The 25,594-nt window shown below is 42.0% G+C and overlaps 1 protein-coding gene across 3 annotated transcripts in view; it reads right to left on the bottom strand.

Annotated features, from left to right (window-relative positions):
• Window positions 1-11,620: 11,620 nt before the first annotated feature.
• wdr18 (WD repeat domain 18) overlaps window positions 11,621-25,594 on the bottom strand; it is a 208,027-nt gene continuing 194,053 nt past the window's right edge. For 2 of the 3 annotated variants that reach the window (XM_068016466.1, XM_068016468.1), the window contains 2 exons: window positions 14,612-14,680; window positions 11,621-13,179 (listed from right to left, as the gene is read on the bottom strand). In XM_068016466.1, the coding sequence (XP_067872567.1) occupies window positions 13,051-13,179; window positions 14,612-14,680 (198 nt within the window). In that variant the 3' untranslated portion in view covers window positions 11,621-13,050. The remainder of the gene's footprint in view (window positions 13,180-14,611; window positions 14,681-25,594) is intronic. The other variant, XM_068016467.1, reaches the window with a different exon arrangement.

Raw genomic sequence — 25,594 nt, 5'->3', positions numbered from 1 at the left:
CGAAGATCTGCTATCTACAGCTTCCAACCTCACAGTCCCATAACCCCGGACAGCCCGCTTCTAACTCCTTCCCAAAATAGGACTGTCCTGGTAGACCCATTGTTTCAGCCTGTTCCTGTGCCACTGAACTTATTTCTTCCCATCTTTAATCTATCTTTTCTCCCCGGTCCAGTCTCTTCCCACCTAGATCCATGACTCTTCGGACGCCCTACATCATTTTGACAATTTTCAGTTTACTGGCCCTAACCGCCTCCTCTTCACTATGGACATCCAATCTCTCTACACCTCCATCCCCCACCAGGACGGTTTGAGGGCTCTCCGCTTCTTCCTTGAGCAGAGGCCCAACCAGTCCCCATCCACCACCACCCTCCTCCACCTGGCTGAACTTGTTCTCACATTGAACAACTTCTCCTTCAACTCCACTCACTTCCTTCAAATAAAAGGTGTTGCTATGGGTACCCACATGGGTCCTAGTTATGCCTGTCTTTTTGTGGGATATGTCAAACATTCCTTGTTCCAGTCCTACTCAGGCTCCCTCCCTCCCTCACCTCTTTTTCCAGTACATTGATGAATGTATTGGTGCTGTTTCCTGCTGCCGCCCTGAACTGGAAAACTTCACTTCCAATTTCCACCCTTCTCTCACTTTTACATGGTCTATTTCCTACACTTCCCTTCCTCGACTTCTCTGTCTCCATCTCTAGGGATAGGCTGTCTACTAATATTCATTATAAGCCCACCGACTCCCGCAGCTACCTTGACTACACTTCTTCACACCCTGCCTCCTGTAAGGCCTCCATCCCATTCTCCCAGTTTCTCCATCTCTGATGCATCTGCTCTGATGATGCAATATTCCACAACAGCGCTTCTGACATGTCTTCCTTTTTCCTCAACCAAGGATTCCACCTCCCCACCACCACTGTGGTTGACAGGGCCCTCAACCATGTCCAACTCATTTCCTGCACTTCTGCCCTGACCCCTTCCCCTCCCTCCCAGAATTGCGACAGGGTTCCACTTGTCCTCACTTTCCACCCCACCAGCCTTCACATCCAAAGGATCATCCTCTGCCATTTCTGCCACCTCCAATGTGATGCCACACCAAATACATCTTTCCTTCCCCTCCCCTGTCATCATTCCAAAGGGATCATTCCCTCTGCGACACCCTGGTCCACTCCTCCATCACCCCTGACACCTGTGCCCTTCCCATGGCACCTTCCCATGCAATCACAGGAGGTGTAATACCTGCCCTTTTACCTCCTCTCTCCTCACCGTCCAAGGCCCCAAACAGTCCTTCCAGGTGAAGCAGCGATTTGCTTGTACTTCCTTCAATTTATTTTACTGTATTCACTGCTCACAATGCGGTCACCTCTATCTTGGGGGGACCAAACGCAGATTTGGTGATCACTTTGCAGAACACCTCCACTCAGTCCAAAAGCATGACTTCGAGCTTCCGGTTGCATACCATTTCAACACACCCCCCTGCTCTCATGCCAACATTTCTGTCTTTGGCCTGCTCCAGTGTTCCAGTGAACATCAACGCAAGCTCGAGGAGCAGCACCTGTTCTTTTGATTAGGCACTCTACTGCCTTACGGACTGAACATTGAGTTCACTAACTTCAGAGCATGACTGGCCTTTTTAAATTATTTTTTATTTTATTGATTAACCATGTGCCTGTTTTTCATGTAGTCAGAGCTGCTCATTATCCGCTGTTAATACTCTCTCTGGCCTAATGCTTTGTCTTTCACCACAAGCATTAACACACTCTTTGCCTTCGTCCCAGGACAGCTTTGTTAGTTAATCTCTCCTACCCTCTGCTCTATCTCACACCTTCCCTTTTGTTTTCTTCCCCCTCCCCCAACCTCTTCACTTGCTTAAAACCTAATTATTTTCTAACCTTTGCCAGTTCTGATGAAAGGTCACTGACCTGAAACGTTAACTCTGCTTCTCTCTCCACAGATGCTGCCTGACCTGCTGAGTATTTCCAGCACTTTCTGTTTTTATTTTAAATAGATTATTCATGTGTGTGTGTGGTTTCTATTCTGTGAACTCCTGGTGGCTCACTCGTTAAAGGCACTACCAAGCTTAACACTGAACCATACAGACCTGTAAGCTCCCAGATTCTACCCCAAGTCTGTGGTGAACTGGTGGGAGGTGGGATAGGGGGTAGGGCCACACCAACTATCCACCTCCCCTACACAAGAGAGGAGAAGTCAGCCATGGTTGCTACAGTTGATCACAGTCCAGCGATCCCTGTTAGAAAAACAAGTGACTTTGTTGTTGGGTGAGGATAAAATTGGGTGATGTATCCACGGAAGAATAGCCTGCTCATACTTACTATGAAGGCTGATGCATGAAGAATGGCCACTTGGGTGAGGAACTGGAGAGCAGCAGTGGCTGTGCAACTGTTACTGATCAAAAGTCAACATCTTTGGGAGATGGAAGGGGGAGAAAAAGCTCTAAAATGCATTATTCATGTGCTCCACAAAGACTGAAGTAAACAAGGTATTCAATAAATTATGAGAGCTGCAGTAGTTTGGAATTAGTCATGAATATAAAGCATTTTCATACAAATAGCGAATCCCTAATATCCCTTGGGCTTGAGAGTAAAGGGAACACAGTTTATTTGACACCGAGATTAGTATTCTGTTCAGGACCATTCAGAGCTTCATCTCACCCAACCTTGGTAAATACACACTGACAACGGACAGTAATGACAATTCTCCTCAATATAAAGTGAAATACATTTGTCAAGGGATTTTGTTCAATCATTTGTCTGCTTCGATGTTCCACATGTTGCACATATGTTATAGTGTGATAATTGCAGGCAATCACTTAAAATGCCTTATAAATTATAGGTATGCTTTATTAAAACTTTGAATTAGTAAGATGTTGAGAGTGTCTGAATGTAGGAATCTAATCTAAATGTTCAATTCCCAACCAATGAAGAAACTTTTGAATCCCAGCCTCCAGCTTTATCCAGAAGTACCCACCCTCTGTTAAGCTTTACTTGCTCTCTGGTGGCTCACTAGAACTAGAACAATGTTGTCCAACATGTCAGTCACCAGTCATGTGGCTAACAGTGTGATGTGAGGCATGTGCTGCCTGTAACTACGGAGCATCTGAATCATCATTGTGGGATTCATCCTGTGACTTGTCAGGTGATTCTTTTTGTTTTCTGGTTCTCTCTGTGCGTCTGATCCAGTCAGCAGCAAGACACTTGCAGCTCCTGAAACTGCTGTAAGTCAATTTGTTGTTTTTATATAGGTAGATAAAATGTTGATACTTTTTATAACAACTCTCAGCTATTTTAAAGTGTCGTCACATGCTACCAGTGATGGCCCTGATAGTTTACAGCAACTTTCGTTATTTTGATGGACATCTTGGTGTCCGGCATGATCTGCCACCACCTCAGGCTCTCGAGATACGCAAAGTGAATGTTGCGGAGAAGTGGAAGAGATTCGAGCGAGCCTGGAATCGCTACTCCTCTGCGATGAAACTTAATTAAGAGTTACAATGTGTGCAGTTGTTGACACTTCTCACAGTAATAGGGAAAGGGCGTGAAGTCCACTCCACATGGACGGATTGGGCCGTGGGTGGAGACAGAGATAAGATCGAACGAGTGCTGATGAAATTTTCTCAGTACTGCCAATCATGTAAGAATGTTTCTTTTATAAATTCAACAGGAGAATGTAGGATCCTGTTGAAACGTGACCAGTATCGTCCAGCATTGTGAAAACTGGTCGAAGGGTGCGAATTCTATCCTGTAATACCAGAAGTGATACTCAAGGACTGATTTGTGTTTGGAATTGCGGATTCGAGGATGCGAGCACAACCACTTTGAGAGGGTAATCTTACCTTGTCGAAGATTGATGAAATTTGTCACACGGCTTGAAAGTTTGGTGGAGCATCGGGGGTTTCAAGTGACAGAATGTGATTGTGATACTTGAAGCCAAGGAAACCCAAGGTCCGACAGAGACAAGCTTCGGGTCAACATTAAAGAATCCCCAAAAGCTTGTGAGTGTGGAAAGAAACATGAGCACCACAAAAGAGAGCGTTGCCCAGACATTGGGAAGGAAGACAAGAAGAGGAAAGAACAACCATTTTGCAGCAAAATGCCATGGGAAAAAATTGCCTGTACAGATAGCTAGAGCAATTTTTTTATTCTTTCATGGGATGTGAGCGTCACTGGTAAGGCCAGCATTTGTTGCTCATCCCTAATTGCCCTTGAGAAGGTGGTGGTAAACTGCTTTCTTGAATCGCTGCAGTCCATGTGGTGGAGATACACCCACAGTGCTATTAGGAAGTTCCAGGTTTTTGACCCAGTGCCAGTGAAGGAATGGAATATAGCTCCAAGTCAGGATGGTGTGTAGCTTGGAGGGGAACTTGCAGGTGGTGGCGATGGTGTTCCCATGTGCCTGCTGCCGTTGTCCTTCTAGGTTGGTGGTAGCAGTAGTAGGCATCCGTCTGTTTTGGAAGACAATGGACTGTACCAGGGGTGTATGCCACTTCTGAGTTAAACATTGTCTGTTGTAGCTGTAGAGGCTGACTCATGAGTGACAATCTCTCCCACAGCTGGCACAGACAAATATCGTTAGCCTAAGGTCGACTGATGTTTTTTCATTCCACTGGGTTCTCTTTTCTGCCATCTGGTCGTTTCTTTTGTCCTCTGCTTTTTCCATGCCCTTCCTACTGCCATTCTCCAGGAATTCTGGTCAGCAGCAAGGACCTCCCATACATTGACTTGGATCCCGGTTAAATTGAGGTCTCACTTGCATACATCCTTGTATCGCAGATGTGGGTGACCTCGTGCCAATAGCAAGCTCGCCATAGAGCATGTCTTCGGGGATGCGGCCATCATCCATTCGGTGGACATGATACAGCTAACTGAGTCGCCCCATAGACTCGAGGGCAAACATGCTGGGGATCCCTGCATGCTGGTGTACTTCCATATTCAGCACTCTGTCCTGCCAGGGGATGCCTAATATCCATCTGAGGCAGTGGAGGTGGAAGCTGTTCAGCTGCTTTTCTTGGCTTGTATTAGTTGTCTATACTTTGCTACTATAGAGGGTGCTGAAAACACAAGCCTGGTACACGCGGAGATTTGTATTTTCAGTTAGTTTGCGGTTGGTCTACATTCGTCTTCTCAACTTTGACATGACAGCTGCAGTCTTGGCAATCCTGGTGCCTGATTTTGGCCTCAAGGGACAGATTGGTGATCAATACTGGTTGAAACTCTGCAACAGCATATAATCTGCTGCTGAATCTGGGGAAGCTAGAGGATGTATATAGGAATAAAGAAAGCAACAGGCCCAGCAGTACCTAAATCTAGGTGGTAGAGGTCATAGATGTGGAAGGTGCTGTCGAAAGAGGCTTGGTGAGTTGCTGAAGTGCAGTACACGTTGCTGCCACTGTGCATCGGTAGTGGAGGGAGTAAATGTTTAAGGTGGTGGATGGGGTACCAATCAAGCAGGCTGCTTTTTCCTGGATGGTGTCGACCTTCTTGAGTTTTGTTGGGTGCTGCACTCATCCAGGGAAGTGGAGAGTATTCCATCACACTCATGACTTGTGCCTTATGGATGGTGGACAGGTTTTGGGGAGTCAGGAGGCGAGTTATCCACCACAGAATTCCTGACCTGCTCTTATAGCCACAGTATTTATATGACTGGTCCAGTTAAATTTCTGGTCAATTGTAACTCCCAGGATGTTGATGGTGGGAGATTGAGCTATGATAATGTCATTGAATGTCAAGGTGAGATGGTTTGATTCTCCTTTTGCAGATGGTCATTGCCTGGCATTTATATGGCACAAATGTTACTTGCCACCCAGCCCAAGCTTGAGTGTTGTTCAGGTCTTGCTGCATGTGGACACAAACAGCTTAATTTTGTTTTTTTACATATGAGTTGTTGTGATCTGAAATGCACTGCTCAAAAGGTGGTGGAAGCAGATTCAATATCAAATTCTCCTTTGAATGTTACTAAAGATTTGAAGGGGACAAAAGGGCTATAGGCAAAGTGCTGGGGAGTGAGATTAATTGGATAGCTCGACCAAAGAGGCACAGTGGACGGAATGGCTTCCTTCTGTGCTGGTATCATTCTATGATTCTAACACTACACTAGAGGAAGCTTTATCAATGAAAGTTTGCACTTAATTCAAATTATTTTACTGTAAAATGACAGTTTGAATTAAAAGTATTTTTTAGCGTTGGCAGGAATCCAACCACTATGAAAGAGTGGAAGTCTAGGATAACACATTGCACTGTTTGAATTTTCTAGCTGGGTTGAAAACAAACATTTTAATTAACAATGTTAGAAATGTACAACATTTCAATTTAATAATTTTTTATTCTCTCCCAAAGACAGACTCTGGTTGGGGTAAAGTTCCACTGGAAACAGACACTTCTAACTCCATTTATGAGCTTATGTAGTGAGTGTTGACAGGCTGTTTGCCAGCATCTGCTGGTGCTCACATCAGCGGAACCTGAGCTTCATACACAACAAAACATGAGCTGAGGAATTATCACTAACCCCAACTCCACTGCAGGTTTGAGTATATTAATGAAGGTGCCCTGGAGACAAATGCTTGGTGACCAAGATTCTGGTTGAGATGCACTGCCTCATGCTTCTGCGTTCACAAGTAGTGATGAATGTAAGATTATACACACGATGAAAAAATATAAGTTGAACTTCAATTTTGTTGCTGCGATAGAGCACTGTGGCAGCCAAATCAGCTTTCTGGATTTAGGAATCGGAGGAGATTATGCACATGGATCCCTTTACTGAAGGGGAGACCTTTGATAGTATAAGTTGTACAACACAAGGGGGCAAGATTTCCTGTGTGCCACATGGAATGAAATAGGTTTAAGGTTTTCTTGCATCGAGCACACACAGGAAATCTTATAAATGAAGGTCTGGTTGATCATTTTGCCTGGGCTGACACCTTCCACTCCACTTGATGGTGCTGCCTCTCACTGGGATGCAGTTCTATAGGTGCAAGGTGTCCTTATATCTCACCCATGGAGTCATTCTTCATTGAGTAAATTTGGAGGAAAAAATTCTTTTCTGCAAACCTACAAGATTTTCTCACTCTATCTTCTAATTTCTGTCTCATACAGCAGTGTATAACACAGACACACGTCCTGTGGGAGCAGCTGTCTCAGTTATCCATTTTTTTGTGGCTTCATTGTATGGATTGCAGCTGTCATGCCCAGTAAAGACATATCATATTCCTACTTTTAAGTTATGAACTTTATTTAATGCGGACTCTTTGAAATTGACTTCTTTTAAAAAAAGTGGACAGTGTGCTGCAAATGGCCGCCGAAAGTCCAGATGATCTGGCTTATGTATTCAAACACTGCTTCACTGTCTTGAAAGGACAAAAAGATACATTCCAGACTAAGAGGTGTTGATTAGACCTATCCTGAAACCATCAAGAGACATTCCTGAATTGAATGGATTTCTTCTGAGACAAAGGAGGTGTTAAGTAGACACATCATAACTGAATGATACTCATCCAAACATCAATAAATAGCCATAGATTCCACATCCTGGTCCATTGTGTGGTCACACCAGGAGAGAAGGTCACATGTCAACTAACAGAGACTCTAATTTCATGGATTTTTGACCTTAAAAGATAACCTTTTGGACAGAGGAAGAAATCACAGCCACATCACAGAAGACAGTCCAGCCAGGGGCTGTGGAAAGATCCAGCCGATACAAGAAGCAGCCCTGCTGCTAATTCTACACTTCAACTTTCAGCAGAGAACTGAAAATGACCACCCCCAGTCTGAAATCTTAATCGCCAAAATCTACAACACCTCAACAAATTCAACACTACAAACACCCAGGTCTGCACCTTTAAAAGAGACGGTCTTACTTAGAAGATTCAATAGGTTTACTATAAACCAGGAACACCTACCACACATTGAACTCTTACCCTTTACCTTCTATCTTCTCCTGAATATGCCTGCGAGAGCAAATGCATGCATGTGTAGTGTTGCTAACATTTTGGGGAACTAATATTGTTTAATAAATAGTTAATCTTTTGTTTTAAACCTACAAGAAAACCTGCCATTTATTTATTTATTTAGAGATACAGCACTGAAACAGGCCCTTCGGCCCACCAAGTCTGTGCCGACTATCAACCACCCATTGACCCTAAAAAGAAACACTCAGGGACTAACTCATCATTTTAAACAAAACACGATTGCAGTTAGTTGGGAGGTGAACAGTGGGAACCACCCACTCCCGTTACCACCTGTCTGTAACACAGCCATTCTAGATGCATTGATAGATATTAAACAGTGTGGCTATCTTGCAAGTTGGGGTTGGGTTCATTAGGAGTTTGACCCACTAACCCTGAAAGGAGTTTGCTATAAATAGAATGAAGTGCACTACATACAGAATTAATAACTGCCTTAAATTACACTCATCAATCTATTTATAATATAAATAAATGTTTACATCATGAAAAGATTTGGAACTAACAGAGTTAGATGAAACCATGTGATTTAAATTGAAGCAATATAACCATTTATAAGAGAGTTTGGTAAAGGTACATACCTCATACAGATTATATCCTCCTATCGGGTGGAGTTGCTCCAAGGTAGGTTAATAGACAAAACCATTTCCAGAGTAGACCTAAGCCATATAAGACTGGGAAAGGCCCAAGTTTGGATCTTGGATCTGACTTGCGTTTGCTGATCTTGGTCACAATGGCAAAAGGCATGCTAAAAAGTTACCGCCTGTGCATGATATAGTAATAGTTTTAAGTATGCTATGTTCAGTTCTTCCTCCCCACTCTTTGCTGTGGCATTGGGACTACAAGCCCTCCGGTACCTCATCCAGATGTGGAGCTAGACAAAGAGCCAGCAGGCTATTTGACCATTGGAACACTGTGGCTTCACTGGATCTTATCCTCACCCAGGATTTAGATGTACTTTCCAGCAGAGGTCACTGGATAGTGATAGCTTATTTTCCCTTCTCACCCAGGTGTGTTGATGACAATTGTTGTGCTTCTTGCCGATCCCTGATTTTAATTGCTTTATCAATGGTGACTGTGCCATCAGGTGCCTAGGCCCACAGCTCTGGAATTCTTTCTAAAACTTGCCATCTCTCCTCCTTTAAGACACCCCTTAAAACCTCTTTGGCCAAGATTTTGGTCATCTGTCCTAATATTCCCTTATGTGGGCTCAGTGTCAAATTTTGTTTAATAATTGCTTCTGTGAAGTGCCTTGGGATGTTTTACTACGTTAATAGCACTATATAAATGCAGGCCATTGTTGTTGTTGTCTCAACTATTACCTGCCGGAAACCAGGTAACTTAGCATAGACCACAATATCACTACAATGATTGGAGGAATTTGTTTTCTCTCAGCTGCCATGGTGGCCGTGCTGTCCTCTATCCCCCCTTCTGCCTCCTCCCCTCTACACACAGCTCAACTTTAATACATTTACCAATTACATTTGCCAGTTAAGGTTTGTTTAACAGAACAAAATCCTTCTTAGACAGGATAGAGGATGAGATTTGTGTGTGTTTCTTGATAAATTGAACAGGTAGTCACCTCATTCAATCATTTTCAGTGTCTGTTTCCAGACCTAATTTAACAAAGATGGTTTTCTTTGATTAACTGTTAACTTTTTCCTTGCCTTGGGAAGGATCTAGAATTACTACCTTTACTGATGCCACCTCTCTGTCAGGTTGTTTGCCTGCGAAATCAGGAGTGGAGACCAGCACAGGCAGGTAACCCTGAATTGTCTTTGACAGGCAAACTTGGAAAGCAAAGTTTCAAGGTGAATTGAATTCCATCCATTACAACAAAAGCATTTGCGTGAAAGGCAACTCATTAACAAAATAGAAAATGCTAGAAATATACAACAGGCCCAGAGGATTCCGAAAAATGGTTTCAGGTGTAACCCCAGGAGAGGTGGAAGGACAATGCAGTTGTACAAAGTTCTGATCAGAAACTAAATGGAAAGGACACTTTTTAAACTACTTAAAACCATTTATTTTCTTATTTGGAAGCAGAAATGTGATTTGAAGACATTGCTTCAAAAATCATTTAACATTTTTTTCCAATTTATTATCTGTAAAATTTCCAAGATCCCAAAAGAGACAGAAAGCACACCAAAAAAATAAAAACAAAAAATGCTGGAAATACTCAGCAGGAAAAAGGAACGTGTTCTGATAAATTTCCATTGATCAATCGCCACATTATGAAAGGTCACTGTTTACTCCATGGTCGAAATCATCTTTTAGTGTATCAGCTCCATATCATCAATGTTATCCTTCAAACGTTACCTTTTCTCGGCCTCGCAATTTTAATAGAAATTCATCTGGCCACTTGCTTTACACAAACTGCGAAACATACTTTAGATGTAATTTGGCCTTTTCTCCCTCGGGGTTCCTTTGCCTACTTATAACTACAGTCACCACAGTTAATATAGAGAACTCTTCTGATGAAAGGTCATCAACCTGAAACATTAACGCTTTTTCTCTCTCCACAGATGCTGCCAGAACTGCTGAGAATTTCCAGCATTTTCTGTTTTTATTACAGAGAACTGCTTCACGGATATGTGAAAGCAGAATTGTTATGGTGATAAATCGAAGCCGACTGGGCCAGTGGTCATGAGAGATGCTCAGAAAAAATACTTTTCTCTTTTAGTAGGAAGATATCATTTGTGTTATGAAGCAGTGAGGCATCCAGCAATGCCCCTCCCCCCAAAAAATAATTCTTGCAACATCCTTGTCCCAACTGCAACGCACCATGTTAACCCTGCAATGAGTTTAGCATCTCCAACTTAAGACAAGAATTATTATTCTGTTAATAAATATCTAAATGTGTCAAGTAACCTCTCACAGCAGGGTTTATCTTGAAGAATCAGTTTTTAAAAAACATTAAAAATAAAAATCCAATCAGCAGGCATATAATAGTACAGTTCTGTCTTGATGGGTTTATAATCAATTGCATAATCTATTATAAAAAGCTGGTTATAAATCATCTTTCTGGCAGTAGAATTCTACAAGTTAATTTAAAAACATTAGATGATTTGCTGTGCTCGTGAAAATTGGCAAATGGAATGGATCCATCTTTTCGTGCCCAGTACTGGCTTTAAGCACTCCCAGGTTAGGTATAGTATAAACTGGAAGCAGAGTAGAGCTCCCTCTACTTTGCCATAATCCCAACCTTAAATAAAAAGTTGTTTAAAGTGCCAGAGGGGATGTTTATCATTTTCCCCTTTGTGTGGACTCTAGGAGGCTGCCAATTGGTTCCACATTACAGGCATTTCTTGGACTTGTGTCCATTAGTAACAGGGCTCATTACAAGAAAGTTTCTTATGAGAGGTGCCAACCTCTCCCTGATATTAACTGGATCAAATTCCAAGCCCAGAGATGCCATTCTCACTACCTGAATCCTGGAGTTATTAAAAAAATGCTCTTCCTGTCATAATACTAAACTGTAAACTTTGCTATGGTTCAGTTGATATTTCTACAGCAATAGGAAGAATTATACAAATCCCAGTAGTAAAACTTCATATAAAGACTTCAGTATGGATGCAAGCTTAATCTTATGCTGAATTCTATATAAAATAATTGCATAGTAGAAAGATCACAGTATTTATGGGATTATTTCAAAATGTTTATTTAAAAAATGTCGGATACTCCAGATATGTACAAAGTTCCCAGAAACAGAAATCGAGAGAATAGACAACTCAAATGTGAGGCACAAAGTAGAACACAAACATTGCAATGGGAGCTGTGATTCTAAATGCTTCCATCAGTCAAAACAGTCAACTTGACATAGAATAGCAAAAGCACTAGCCAATCAAAATGTGAGAATTGTGTCACATGATCAGACCAGTTACTCCAGTAACCATGTAGAAGTCACAATTCCAATTGCTGTCTTAGTTGATGGTCACACTCTTATGCTCCAAAATGGGATTTGGGTCTATGCCTATGCTTTTCCCACACTGAGCTCCTGATTTCAATCACAACACTGTGGAAAGTTGTCAAACAAGAGGCAACTCCCCCACAGGAAGAGGGGAGACCACAAGACTAGGATTCCTTTTGAACACGAAATCCTATATCAATTCCAGGATAACCACACTTGCTAACAGCATCACATTTTGGAGGGAGGTCAAAGAGTTGACCTGCAGCTCTGGTGATATCCCACAGCTTGATATCATCGCGCGAGATGACAAAATCAGTGCATCCTGCAGAGACAGTAAATGCCTGTTGTGCTTTGAACACAAAATCAGGCCTTTGGGTTTAAATCCGAACAGGAGATACCTACCACTTCACAAACTGCAGAGAATTGGAAATTGTTACTGTAGTATTTGAATATCCAAGCTGCCTGTCTTTGAGAGGCACCGTGTGTACACCACGTGGCCTCAGGGCCACAGATAAGGTTTAAATTCATGTTGCCTCTAATTTGCATATACCAAAGATACTTATATAACAGATCTTGACCCCAATGAGGCAACAGAACAGCCCTTTCCAAACCTCCAAGTCCACAACGTTCAAACAGGACAAACCTATGAAGAATTATAAGCAGTCTCGAGTTGCCAGGATTCAGGGAATAAATATGTAGCGCACTAATATATTTACAAACAGATTCTCAAAATACAACCCAAGCAGAAGGTGAAGGCAATATCTTCTCCCAAAAAAAAGTCACTGGGAAGAGCCAGCATCAATTGAGTCACCCAATCTCAAGATTTAGCGAATCTGGCAAATTTACATTGGGGCTGTCATGAGTATGAGACCCATGTGTCTGGAATCAACATAGCTAATATGCCAAAAAGGACAATGTAAAAGCAGCTCAAGAAACATCCGACTTAAGTGGACCTGACTATGTGCAAATAAGCACAGGACACAAACACCTCTGAACTCAGCACAAATAATTCAAATTACAGACTCATTAGTGGGACCACAATTGGAAATGCTCAAGGTTACCAGTTCATTTTACAAAGTCTATGAACGTCTATATTAACATACTACTAACAAAAACCTGATACTGGGTGCCACATTATTTGCAGCACTTTCTCTCTCCATCTTTTCTATTTATGGCTGGTCAGAACTTGCACTGAAAAATCATACAAGTCTCTGTTGATCTTCTTCAATGTCTTCACTTCATCCTCCAGCTCAGCCACTCTTATTTTTGTGTTCTCGCCATCTCCCAGTACATGCTGCAAAGAAAAAGAAAAATGAATCTGAACAAATTACAGACTTCCCCTCACTTTTTATATTAACGATAAACATTTTAATGAGCTCATATGAAAAGGATAAATAAGATTGAATAAAATCACAAAGATGGAAATCAAGTCAAATTTAAAACTGCAAATACTCAGCAGGTCCACCAGTATTTGGAAAGAGAAAAAAAAAGTTGATTTTTGTGTATACTCTGAAGATTTTATACCCAAATAAACCTAGTATTTCTCTTTAAAGATTCTGATAGACTTGTTTATTTCCAGCATGTAAAAACTATTCTTCAGTTAATGGAGAAACTAATTTATGTAGATACATGCTGGTTTTATAATTCCAATAAGAAGTCCGATTGGAATATAATGATTGTTGAGAATAACTTTTGACTGTGTGGACTCTGCCAAGTAATTTATATTGAGGAACCCAGGTGAAGGGTATCAGCAGTGTTTTAAAAGCTTGTCAGGGAAGGGAAGACTCAGCAAAGTGAGGAGTTCCGCAGTTGCAGTTCCACTAGGAGGCACTGAGATGAATCTTGACTTCAACACAGTGAGAATACAGGAAGGAGGGCTGTGTGTAGGACACATTATTTAGAGCTTAGGGGAAACAAGGAAAGTTCAAATGTGCAATGGTTTTGATAAAATGGAAAGAGACAAAAAAGACTCAGACAGGGAGAGCAATGTTGGTGACTAAAAGTCAGAAAATGATTGAATTACCAAAGCAACATCCTTTTCTCCCCCCTGCCCAGAAATGTCAGAGAGATGCTCGAAGAGCCATCAGAAAGTGAGTGCAGAGTTTTGCATGCATGATGTTCCCTTTATATTGTAAGGTTCTGCCACAAGTTATCCTTGTGTTGTTCAATTGATGACATACCGTTTTGATCTTACAATAATTCACTAAACAATTATCTAGCACTTCTTAATTGACCACAAATTTTTGGGTTCAAGCACAGGAATATGTTTTCATTTAGTAAATTTTGGATTCATCAAGATGAGGGATATTAGTGCTGGAAAATGGAATACCTTATTTCAGGGACCCATGATTAACATTAAACACTCCCAGGTCATGTACGGCACCCTCTACATTACCCATCAAGCACATTCTAGGCCAGATGAAACACTAATTAGATGAAGAGCAAAGTTCCCATTCTGTCCCAACAATGTGCTTTAGGCCTAACCTCAGAGGATGTCCATTGCAGCATGTGATATTTTGCCACTGCCCATGGAAATCATTGTGTTTTTCCCTCAGCGAGATTGCCAATGCTGAATTAAAGGCTGTTTTGTTCTGCAGGCCACGATCCACTAGAAAGTGGACTGAAACGATGGAAATTAATTTCACAGGGATTCTTTGAAATCGACAGAGGAAGAATCTGGTACAGGGTTGAAACTGAACATGACAACCTATTAAAGCCAAACAAACCTTATCTGCAGCAGCACACATAACAGAATACAACTCCTCAGCTTTTTCCAGGTAACTTTCCTGAGCCTCCTGGTGAAAGATAGAGAGAAAATTTTTTTTTAAAAAAAGTTATACTGCAGCCATCTTGAAGCTGAAGGAGTGAGAGACGGGCACCTCTAGATGGTTTCATAAATTTCTGTTTAAATTGAATCTCATTGTGCTCACTACAGTTATACCGTAGTATTTGGCCCAGCCTATGGAATTATACTGCAGCAAGAGGCAGCACCTGAGGGACTGTACCCCAACAAGAGTCAGCACCCTGGGGAACTATACCCTGGCAACTGTTGGCGCCTGGGAGAACTGCACCCCAGCAAGAGTCAGTGCCTGGGGAAACTGCCCCCTAGCAAGAGTCAGTGCCTGGGAGCTGTACCCTAGCAAGAGTCAGTGCCTGGGAACTGTACCCTACCAAGAGTTAACACCCAAGGAACTGCACCCCAGCATGGGTCAGTGCCCAGGAGAACCACACCCCAGCAAGTGTCAGTTCCTGGGGAACAATACTTTGGAGTTTCAGAATTTTGATTTCAACACAGAGGAGAAAGGAGACACAACTCCTCTAAAACCAGTTATTTTCTGCCCTTCAACCAATTTATTATTGACTCCCACGGTATATGGTGAATCCATAACTACAGTCCTTTTTGTAGAACTTTGTTGGAAATTTTGATACATTACTTTGTAGGGCTTCAAACATTTCACTTGAAAGGCAATTTCCTCAAAAAAGTCAAGGTGGTTGGTCAGGCCAGATCTCTCCCTGAACTCATGCCCACAGCTTTTTGTTAGGTTATTATTGTACAGTTAAGTTAATAATTACATTATTGTGCACCCTATAGAAGATTTTTTTGCATCTGCTTTATCATTAGCCTGTTTCGACTCTACTGGGCCCTCTCCAGTGACTCCCTCATTACAATTGCTCGTGCCTCACAAATCTCTGTCCTCGTCTTTCTCAGTACCCTAGGATAAATAGCTATTATCCCATGGGATTTAATTAAACAGATTAAAATTTCACTGAACCTCAACAGGGAGGCATATGATAAAAGTAGAAACAAAATTAGAAATACCATGATGGGAAAAACGCTGTGGATATGTGAAAATATAAATTAGAAGGCTGTAAGGGAAAATGGATAAATAAAAGGAATCCAGAAGGGCTTTTACAAGCTCATAAAAAGTAAAAGAATAATTAAAGAGTAGGGCCACTCAGATGTAAAAATAAATCTAGTCATGCAGATGAAGGTATGGCAAAGATATATTAAACAAACATTTTAGGGCAGAATTTAAATGGGATTCTTCCACTGTAATTTTGGTGGAATCAGTGGGAAAACCTGACGAAACAGCCGATTTTAGCCATTTACCTGGTTTCTTCTCCAGGAACTCCATTAGTCCCTGGCAGAGAACCACTGCAGACATTTCAGGTACTTGTGTCAGTACTTACAAATGATGGTGGATGAGGGAATGTAGGTGTATTAAAAAATGTTATGGAACAATTGTCAAGCTGAGGACATAATCTGGAATAAAATTATGGCAGCTAGTATAAATTTGTTAATGGCCAGCTGTTGAGACTAATTTAATAGCATTTCTTTTCAGGTAACTGATCAACTGGACAAATAAAGGGAATGCAGTAAATGTGGTCTATAATGAGTTTCAGAATATGTTCAATAAAGTGCCTTACAGGAAGCTTTCTTATAAAAGTTCAAATGTATGGTAAGAGGAAAATGTGGAACATAGATAGATGGTTAATGGTCAGGAAACAATAGGTTAAAGTTAATCAGTGCTGCTTGGAATGTAGAATGGCCCCAAAGATCAATGTTGGACCCACTCTTGTTCTTGGTATATACAGTTGATTTAAGAACATAAGAATGTGAAATAGGAGCAGGAGTAGGCCATATAGACCCTCCAGCCTGCTCCGCCATTCAATAAGATCATAGTTGATCTTCTACCTCAACCCCACTTTCCCACCCTCTCCCGATTTCTGCTGATTCCCTTAGTGTCCAAAAATCTATCAATGTCAGTTTTGAATATACTCAACGACTGAGCATCCACAGCCTTCCGGTGGTGCAGAATTCCTAAGATTCACAATTCTCTAGTGAATAAACATTTCCTCATCCCAATTCCAAATGGCAAACCCTTTATCCTGAGACTATGACCCCCCTAGTTATAGACTCTCCAACCAGAGGAAAGAGCCTCTCAGCATCTACCCTGTCAAGCCCTCTCAGAACTTTATATGTTTTGTACTTGGAGAAGGAAGTATGGTAAAAGGAAGTAAATAAACAAATTCGCTGATGACACAGTAGTAGGGGATTTGGCAAACATTAAAAGATTTCAGCAGGACATGGACAGGTTACGGATTGGGCAGACAGATGGCAGAAGTGATTAAGCTAGAGAGGGTACAGAAAGATGTTGCCTGGTTTGGAGGGCTTGAGTTATAAAGAGAGATTGGATAGGCTGGGTCTGTTTTCCCTGGAGTGAAGGAGGCTGAGAGGGGACATGATAGAAGTATATAAAATTATGAGAGGCATAGATAGGGTAGATAGCCAGAGTCTGCTTCCCATGGTAGGGGTGACTAAAACTAGATGGCATAGATTTAAGGTGAGAGGGAGGAAGTTTAAAGGGGATCAAAGGGGTAAATTTTTCCCACAAAGAATAGTGGGTATCTGGAATGAGCTGCCTGAGGAGGTGGTGGAGGCAAGAACAGTAGCAACATTTAAGAGGCATCTGGACAGGTACTTGAACAAGCAAGGCATAGAGGGATATGGAACTAATACAGGCAGGTGGGATTAGTATAGATAGGCATTATGGTCTGCAAGGAGGCGGTGGGCCGAAGGGCCTGTTCTATGCTGTACGACTCTATGACTAAGTATGAACAAAAAAAAAGAGAAAAACCAAAGAGTCAGAGTATTTACTCAATTTCTACTGGAGGGTTTGTATAACTCCTTGAAGAGGCAAATACAGGCAAAGGTTTAAAAAAGGCCAACAGCTTTTTGAAATTTGTTAAGTATGGACATACAGTACAAGAATAAGGGAATATTATTGTAGTTGTGCTGGGCTACAATTAAGAATATTGTGTACAACTTTGTGGTGTCTGATTATAGAAAGGACATTAGAGAATGTACAGCATAAATTGAACAGGATGATGCCAAGAATGGGAAACTATAATTATAAGGAAAGACTGGGACTATTTCCAATTGCGCAGAGAAGGCCAAGAGAAGATTTAATAAAGGTTCTTAATATTATGAAAAGTTTGGAGAGTGAATAGGGATAGACTATTTCTTCTGGTTGGAAAGCCATTGACAAGAGGTCATCAATTTGAAATTGTCACAGACAGTAATGTTAGGAGAAATGTCTTTACTCAGGATTGTTCAAGCATGAAATGCTTTATAATAGAGAATGGCTGAGGCATAGACCATTGCATCATTTAAAGAGAAACTGGATAAATATTTGAAGTAGTAAATATAGGGCTTTGGAGAAACAGAAGGAAATGGGAATTAGTTGTGGATTTCCCTCGCTTATAATTGACACAGACATGATGGGCCAAACCGTCTCCTTCTGTGCTGTGAACCTCAACAAATTTATTTATTTTCAACATTTCATCTGAGTTATACTGAACTTGTTAAATTCTACTTCGGTTATTCATCCCTAGTGAATATTTGGAGGAATTAATCATTCATTCTATCTTGTGCTCAGCCTTAGTTTCAGCTTCATCTGCAATTTGTTTTATAGTCCTCACTTCTTCCCGAACTGCTCTCTTACTGCAGCTATGCCTTTAACCAGTCTCTCTCTGGACCTCTGACCACCCTTTTAACTTGTTTATATATCTTCCTATATTCATCTCCACTGAGCCCCTACACATTTCTCCCAACAGGATTTGTAGAGGTTGTTCTTGTCACTTACCTCAGGCTGAAGAATCACATTTGAAGTCACAGATTTAACTTTAACAAAGATTTAACAAGCTTTAATAAAAAGACTTCTGTACAGTTCTTGCTTACTGCTGCTCACTGTGGCTACATAGCCTTTTTGACCTAACAACAACCCCCAGGTCAGGTGTTTTCCCCAAAACACAGTTACTTTCAGTTTCACTTCCAAGTACCATATAGTCTCTAATACTCAAGCCCACACATACAATCATGACAGTTCTTCCTTCCTGGTTTGCTTCTGATCAATTTGTTAAACCATTTAGGATCACATATGTTGAGTTTACACTGGCTGATTCTAAGTATCTCTTTTAAAGGTATCCCACTTGTCCTTCACTGGAATGTTGTGTAAGTTTCCAATCAAGTTGCCCAAGCTGTTCCCTATTTTCTTTGAAGTTAGCCTTTTAAAACTATATACCTGGTTCCCGGATATTGATATTTGAGTCCCAGATCATGTTGAACTTGATTATCTTTCACTGTTAGCCTCCAAGGGTGCCAAGACTTACAGTTCCTTTATTTTTTCTGGGTCACTACTCTTATCATGTCAAGATGTGCACTGCCTCATGTGGCTTCCCAGACACAGTGGGCTATGAAGCAGAACAACTTCGATTCTGAACTACCTGGGCAATTCCAATTTATATTTGATTGATTGAAGGCATGACTGAAATACGTTCCACTCTAAAATAATCCACTAATGCTGTATGTAATTTTTCTTACTTAGTCACCAGTTTACTACCTACTGTTAACAGGAGGTCATATCAAACGAGAACAAATTGCATTTTGCATTTTTGGCTTGTGAACAAAATGGAAAGAGGTCTCATTGCTGAATGGTTGCGACTAAGGTATTCTTTGGGGCAGAATACAGGGAGCTTTATTGTGCAACAGCTGACCTAACAATGATATTGAATACTTAATCATCATAATCGAGACTCCTCAGATACTGAAGCAGTCCGTGTCCATTTGCAGCAAGACTTGGACAAAATTCAGGCTGATAAGTGGCAAGTTACATTTGTGCCACACAAGTGCCAGGCAATGACCATCTCCAACAAGAGTCATAGTCATAGTGTCATTTATGGCATAGGAGGAGGCCATTTGGCCCAACCAACCATCTCCCCTTGACATTCAATGGCATTATGATCGCTGAATCCCCCACTATCAACATCCATTGTTACCATTGACCAGAAACTGAACTGGACCAACCATATAAGTACTGTGGCTACTGAGGCTGGGAATTTTGTGGCGAGTAACTCACCTCCTGATTGCCCAAACCCTGTCCACCATCTACAAGGCACATGTCAGCAGCGTGATGGAATACTCTCCACTTGCTGGGATGAGTGCAGCTCCAACAACACTCAAGAAGCTCGACACCATCCAGGTCAGAGCAGCCCACTTGATTGGCACCCCATCCAACGCCTTCAACATTCACTCCTTCCACCACTGACACAGTGGCAGCACTGTGTACCATCTACAAGATGCACTGCAGCAACTCATCAAGCCTCCTTTGACAGCACCTTCCAAAACCGAGATCTTTACCACCTAGAAGGACAAGAGCAGCAGATGCATGGGAACATCACCACCTGCAAGTTCCGTTCCTGACTTGGAACTATATTGCCATTCCTTCACTGTCGCTGGGTCAAAATCCTGGAACACCCTTCCTCACAACGCTGTGGGTGTACCTACGCTACATGGACTGCAGCGGTTCAAGAAGGCAACTCACCACCACTTCTCAAGAGCAATTAGGGATGGGCAATAAATGCTGGCCTAGACAGCAATGCCCACATCCCACAAAAGAATATTAAAAATTAGGTGCTTCATTCCTCTGCTTTAGCATTCCTCATCTCAGTAAGCACAATATAATCTTAATTTCATGAACTTCCCTGGCCAAAGGGGAAGGGAACATAGGTTAGAGAATCTGCTACTACTGTACAGCCCTGACTGACCAACATATACTCCTTCAGTGCAGCTTCCAACTGGAAGTGAGAGATTGTGGAATTTGTTTTTACACACCAGCTTGGCACAATCATTTTCAGCTGGGAGTCAGAACTGCAATACCTCAGCATGTAATCTAGGCTGACACTTTAGTTCAGCATTGATGGAGTATTGCATCAATCAAGGTGCCATCATTTGGATGAGATATTTAACTAATGCCCTGTCTGCTTTTCCAGGTGAACAATTAAGATCCATGGTACTATTTGAAGAGAGGCAGGGAGCTCTCCTCATGACCAACATGCCCCCATCAACTAAGATCACCAAAAACAGATAAAGTGGTAATTTATCTCAAGGGCTGTTTGTGTAATCTTGTTGGAGCAAAGTGTTTGTCGAATGAACAGCATTTCAAAAGTAATTAATTGGTTGTAAAGCATTGTGGGATGTCAGATAAAGTGCTATACAGAAGTTCTAGATTCTTTTTCACTCAATATATATGAAACATTTCTACTTACTATAATATGCACAAGTGCATCCAAATCTAAAAGTTAGAAACCATTTTATTTCTGCTGAGCCTGGAGACTGCCTACTCACTACATTCTGTCTGATCAACAGGTCTCCTCTACATTGGGGAGACCAAGCGCAGACTGGGTGACCGCTTTGCGGAACATCTCCGCTCAGTCCGCAAGCAGGACCCTGAGCTTCCAGTTGCTTGCCATTTCAACACTCCCCCCTGCTCTCATCTCTGTCCTGGGATTGCTGCAGTGTTCCAGTGAACATCAACGCAAGCTCAAGGAACAGCATCTCATCTACCGATTAGGCACACTACAGCCTGCCGGACTGAACATTGAGTTCAATAATTTCAGAGCATGACAGCTCCCCACTTTACTTTCATTTTTAGTCATTTTTAGTTATTTTTTCTTCCTTTTTTTTTTACATTCCTTTTTACATTTTTTACAATCTTTTTTGCATTTATTTCATTTCATCTTAGTTTGTTCAGTTTGCTTACTAAGGGGAAGAGCAGGCAGGGAGCAGATGATGAATATAAAGGGACTGGTGGTCTGAGGTGCATTTCTTTTAATGCAAGAAGTGTAGTAGGTAAGGCAGATGAACTTAGGGCTTGGATTAGTACCTGGGAGTATGATGTTATTGCTATTACTGAGACTTGGTTGAGGGAAGGGCATGATTGGCAACTAAATATCCCAGGATATCGATGCTTCAGGCGGGATAGAGAGGGAGGTAAAAGGGGTGGAGGAGTTGCATTACTGGTCAAAGAGGATATCACAGCTGTGTTGAAGGAGGGCACTATGGAGGACTCGAGCAGTGAGGCAATATGGACAGAACTCAGAAATAGGAAGGGTGCGGTAACAATGTTGGGGCTGTACTACAGGCCTCCCAACAGCGAGCGTGAGATAGAGGTACAAATATGTAAACAGATTATGGAAAGATGTAGGAGCAACAGGGTGGTGGTGATAGGAGATTATAATTTTCCCAACATTGACTGGGATTCGCTTTGTGTTAGAGGTCCAGATGGAGCAGAATTTGTAAGGAGCATCCAGGAGGGTTTTCTAGAGCAGTATGTAAATAGTCCAACTCGGGAAGGGGCCATACTGGACCTGGTGTTGGGGAATGAGCCCGGCCAGGTTGTTGAAGTTTCAGTAGGGGACCACTTTGGGAATAGTGATCATAATTCCGTAAGCTTTAAAATACTCATGGACAAAGACGAGAGTGGTCCGAAAGGAAGAGTGCTAAATTGGGGGAAGGCCAACTATACCAAAATTCGGCAGGAGCTGGGAAATGTAGATTGGGAGCAGCTGTTTGAAGGTAAATCCACATGTGATATGTGGGAGGCTTTTAAAGAGAGGTTGATTAGCGTGCAGGAGAGACATGTTCCTGTGAAAATGAGGGATAGAAATGGCAAGATTAGGGAACCATGGATGACAGGTGAAATTGTGAGACTAGCTAAGAGGAAAAAGGAAGCATACATAAGGTCTAGGCGGCTGATGAAAGACGAAGCTTTGAAAGAATATCGGGAATGTAGGACCAATCTGAAACGAGGAATTAAGAGGGCTAAAAGGGGTCATGAAATATCTTTAGCAAACAGGGTTAAGGAAAATCCCAAAGCCTTTTATTCATATATAAGGAGAAAGAGGGTAACTAGAGAAAGGATTGGCCCACTAAAGGACAAAGGAGGAATGTTATGCTTGGACTCAGAGAAAATGGGTGAGATTCTAAATGAGTACTTTGCATCGGTATTCACCGAGGAGAGGGACATGACGGATGTTGAGGTTAGGAACAGATGTTTGATTACTCTAGGTCAAGTCGGCATAAGGAGGGAGGAAGTGTTGGGTATTCTAAAGGGCATTAAGGTGGACAAGTCCCCAGGTCCGGATGGGATCTATCCCAGGTTACTGAGGGAAGCGAGAGAGGAAATAGCTGGGGCCTTAACAGATATCTTTGCAGCATCCTTAAACACGGGTGAGGTCCCGGAGGACTGGAGAATTGCTAATGTTGTCCCCTTGTTTAAGAAGGGTAGCAGGGATAATCCAGGTAATTATAGACCGGTGAGCCTGACGTCAGTGGTAGGGAAGCTGCTGGAGAAGATACTGAGGGATAGGATCTATTCCCATTTGGAAGAAAATGGGCTCATCAGTGATAGGCAACATGGTTTTGTGCAGGGAAGGTCATGTCTTACCAACTTAATAGAATTCTTTGAGGAAGTGACAAAGTTGATTGATGAGGGAAGGGCTGTCGATGTCATATACATGGACTTCAGTAAGGCGTTTGATAAGGTTCCCCATGGCAGACTGATGGAGAAAGTGAAGGCGCTTGGGGTCCAAGGTGTACTAGCTAGATGGATAAAGAACTGGCTGGGCAACAGGAGACAGAGAGTAGCAGTAGAAGGGAGTTTCTCAAAATGGAGACGTGTGACCAGTGGTGTTCCACAGGGATCCGTGCTGGGACCACTGTTGTTTGTGATATACATTAATGATTTGGAGGAAAGTATAGGTGGACTGATTAGCAAGTTTGCAGACGACACTAAGATTGGTGGAGTAGCAGATAGCGAAGGGGACTGTCAGAGAATACAGCAGAATATAGATAGATTGGAGAGTTGGGCAGAGAAATGGCAGATGGAGTTCAATCAGGGCAAATGCGAGGTGATGCATTTTGGAAGATCCAATTCAAGAGTGAACTATACAGTAAATGGAAAAGTCCTGGGGAAAATTGATGTCCAGAGAGATTTGGGTGTTCAGGTCCACTGTTCCCTGAAGGTGGCAACGCAGGTAAATAGAGTGGTCAAGAAGGCATACGGCATGCTTTCCTTCATCGGACGGGGCATTGAGTACAAGAGTTGGCAGGTCATGTTACAGTTGTATAGGACTTTGGTTCGGCCACATTTGGAATACTGCGTACAGTTCTGGTCGCCACATTATCAAAAGGATGTGGATGCTTTGGAGAGGGTGCAGAGGAGGTTCACCAGGATGTTGCCTGGTATGGAGGGCGCTAGCTTTGAAGAGAGGTTGAGCAGATTAGGATTATTTTCATTAGAAAGACGGAGGTTGAGGGGGGACCTGATTGAGGTGTACAAAATCATGAGAGGTATAGACAGGGTGGACAGCAAGAGGCTTTTTCCCAGAGTGGGGGTTTCAATTACTAGAGGACACGAGTTCAAAGTGAAAGGGGAAAAGTTTAGGGGGGATATGCGTGGAAAGTTCTTTACGCAGAGGGTGGTGGGCACCTGGAACGCATTGCCAGCGGAGGTGGTAGATGCGGGCACGATGGAGTCTTTTAAGATGAATCTAGACAGATACATGAATGGGCAGGAAGAAAAGAGATACAGAACCTTAGAAAATAGGCGACATGTTTAGAGAGAGGATCTGGATCGGCGCAGGCTTGGAGGGCCGAAGGGCCTGTTCCTGTGCTGTAATTATCTTTGCTTGTTCTTTGTTCTTACCCACTGTTTTTTTCAGTTTGTTTTTCTTCAGGTTTGCACTTGCTGCTGTTCAATATTCAGTGTATTCACACCTAATCTGTACTAATGCTTTGTCTTTCAACACACCATTAACATATTGTTTGCCTTTGCTCCGTCACCTTTTGGTCAGCTATGTGGCCTGGTCCAATCTGCACCTTCTCCTTTGTTATCTCTTGCCCAACCCCCACCTCACTTGTTTATAATCTGTGACTTTTCTAATATTTGTCAGTTCCGAAGAAGGGTCACTGACCCGAAACGTTAACTCTGCTTCTCTTTCCACAGATGCTGCCAGACCTGCTGAGTGAATCCAGCATTTCTTGTTTTTGCAACAGGGTACTGAGTTTGGATGATCAGCCATGATCGTATTGAATGGCGATGCAGGCTCGAAGGGCCGAATGGCCTACTCCTGCTTCTATTTTGCTATGTTTCTAACCACGAAGGTAACTGTTAATAAGGTTTCTGGAATTTCTCACAACTGATTACATTGAATATCCTTTGTTATTGCTCCTTTTTAAAAACACCTCCATAATTATATAATTCGTATTAAATTGTGAAAGTGATTGCTGTGAAGAGGCAATTATGTTAAATGAATGCAGGGCTGTCTATCATGGTGAAATTTAACTAATGATCTCGCATATCAAGGTCTATCCCACACACTCTAGATTCTGATGAAGGTATTAATACCAAGCAACTTTTCTTTAAGCAAACAGTGAATTAACTATTCATAATGAAAGCTACTTTATTAAGACTGTCTGTTTGGAGATATTTAAAAAAAATACCAACATAAACCTCATTATGGTCTACGCAGAGTTAGCAGATCTCAGCCAAGGTTGCAGCAGGGAAGGTACAATTCCTCTTCGGGCCCATGGTTTAAGGAAAGAAAAAACAGAGATCAGGTAGGATCTCACACGTTGACACTCCACTCATCTGTTGAGGCTCGCACACAAAAAATGCTGAAATGGGCAAGGTGTCAGAGAGATGCCAGTCCTTCTGAAATTATAGCCCAGTATGTCTACACCTTCAAAAAAAGGGGTGAAAACTGATGGGGGAGTGGGGGGGGCACAAGGTGAAAAGAAGAAAAACCCAGCATTTAAATAACAGACACATAGCCTTGTACTGTTGTTACTTGCTTTTGATAACTTT

The sequence above is a fragment of the Heterodontus francisci genome, chromosome 36, assembly GCF_036365525.1.
Source record: "Heterodontus francisci isolate sHetFra1 chromosome 36, sHetFra1.hap1, whole genome shotgun sequence".
NCBI lineage: Eukaryota > Metazoa > Chordata > Chondrichthyes > Heterodontiformes > Heterodontidae > Heterodontus > Heterodontus francisci.
The sequence above is the reverse complement of the archived record's forward strand: the minus strand, read 5'-3'. Positions and strand labels throughout refer to the sequence as shown.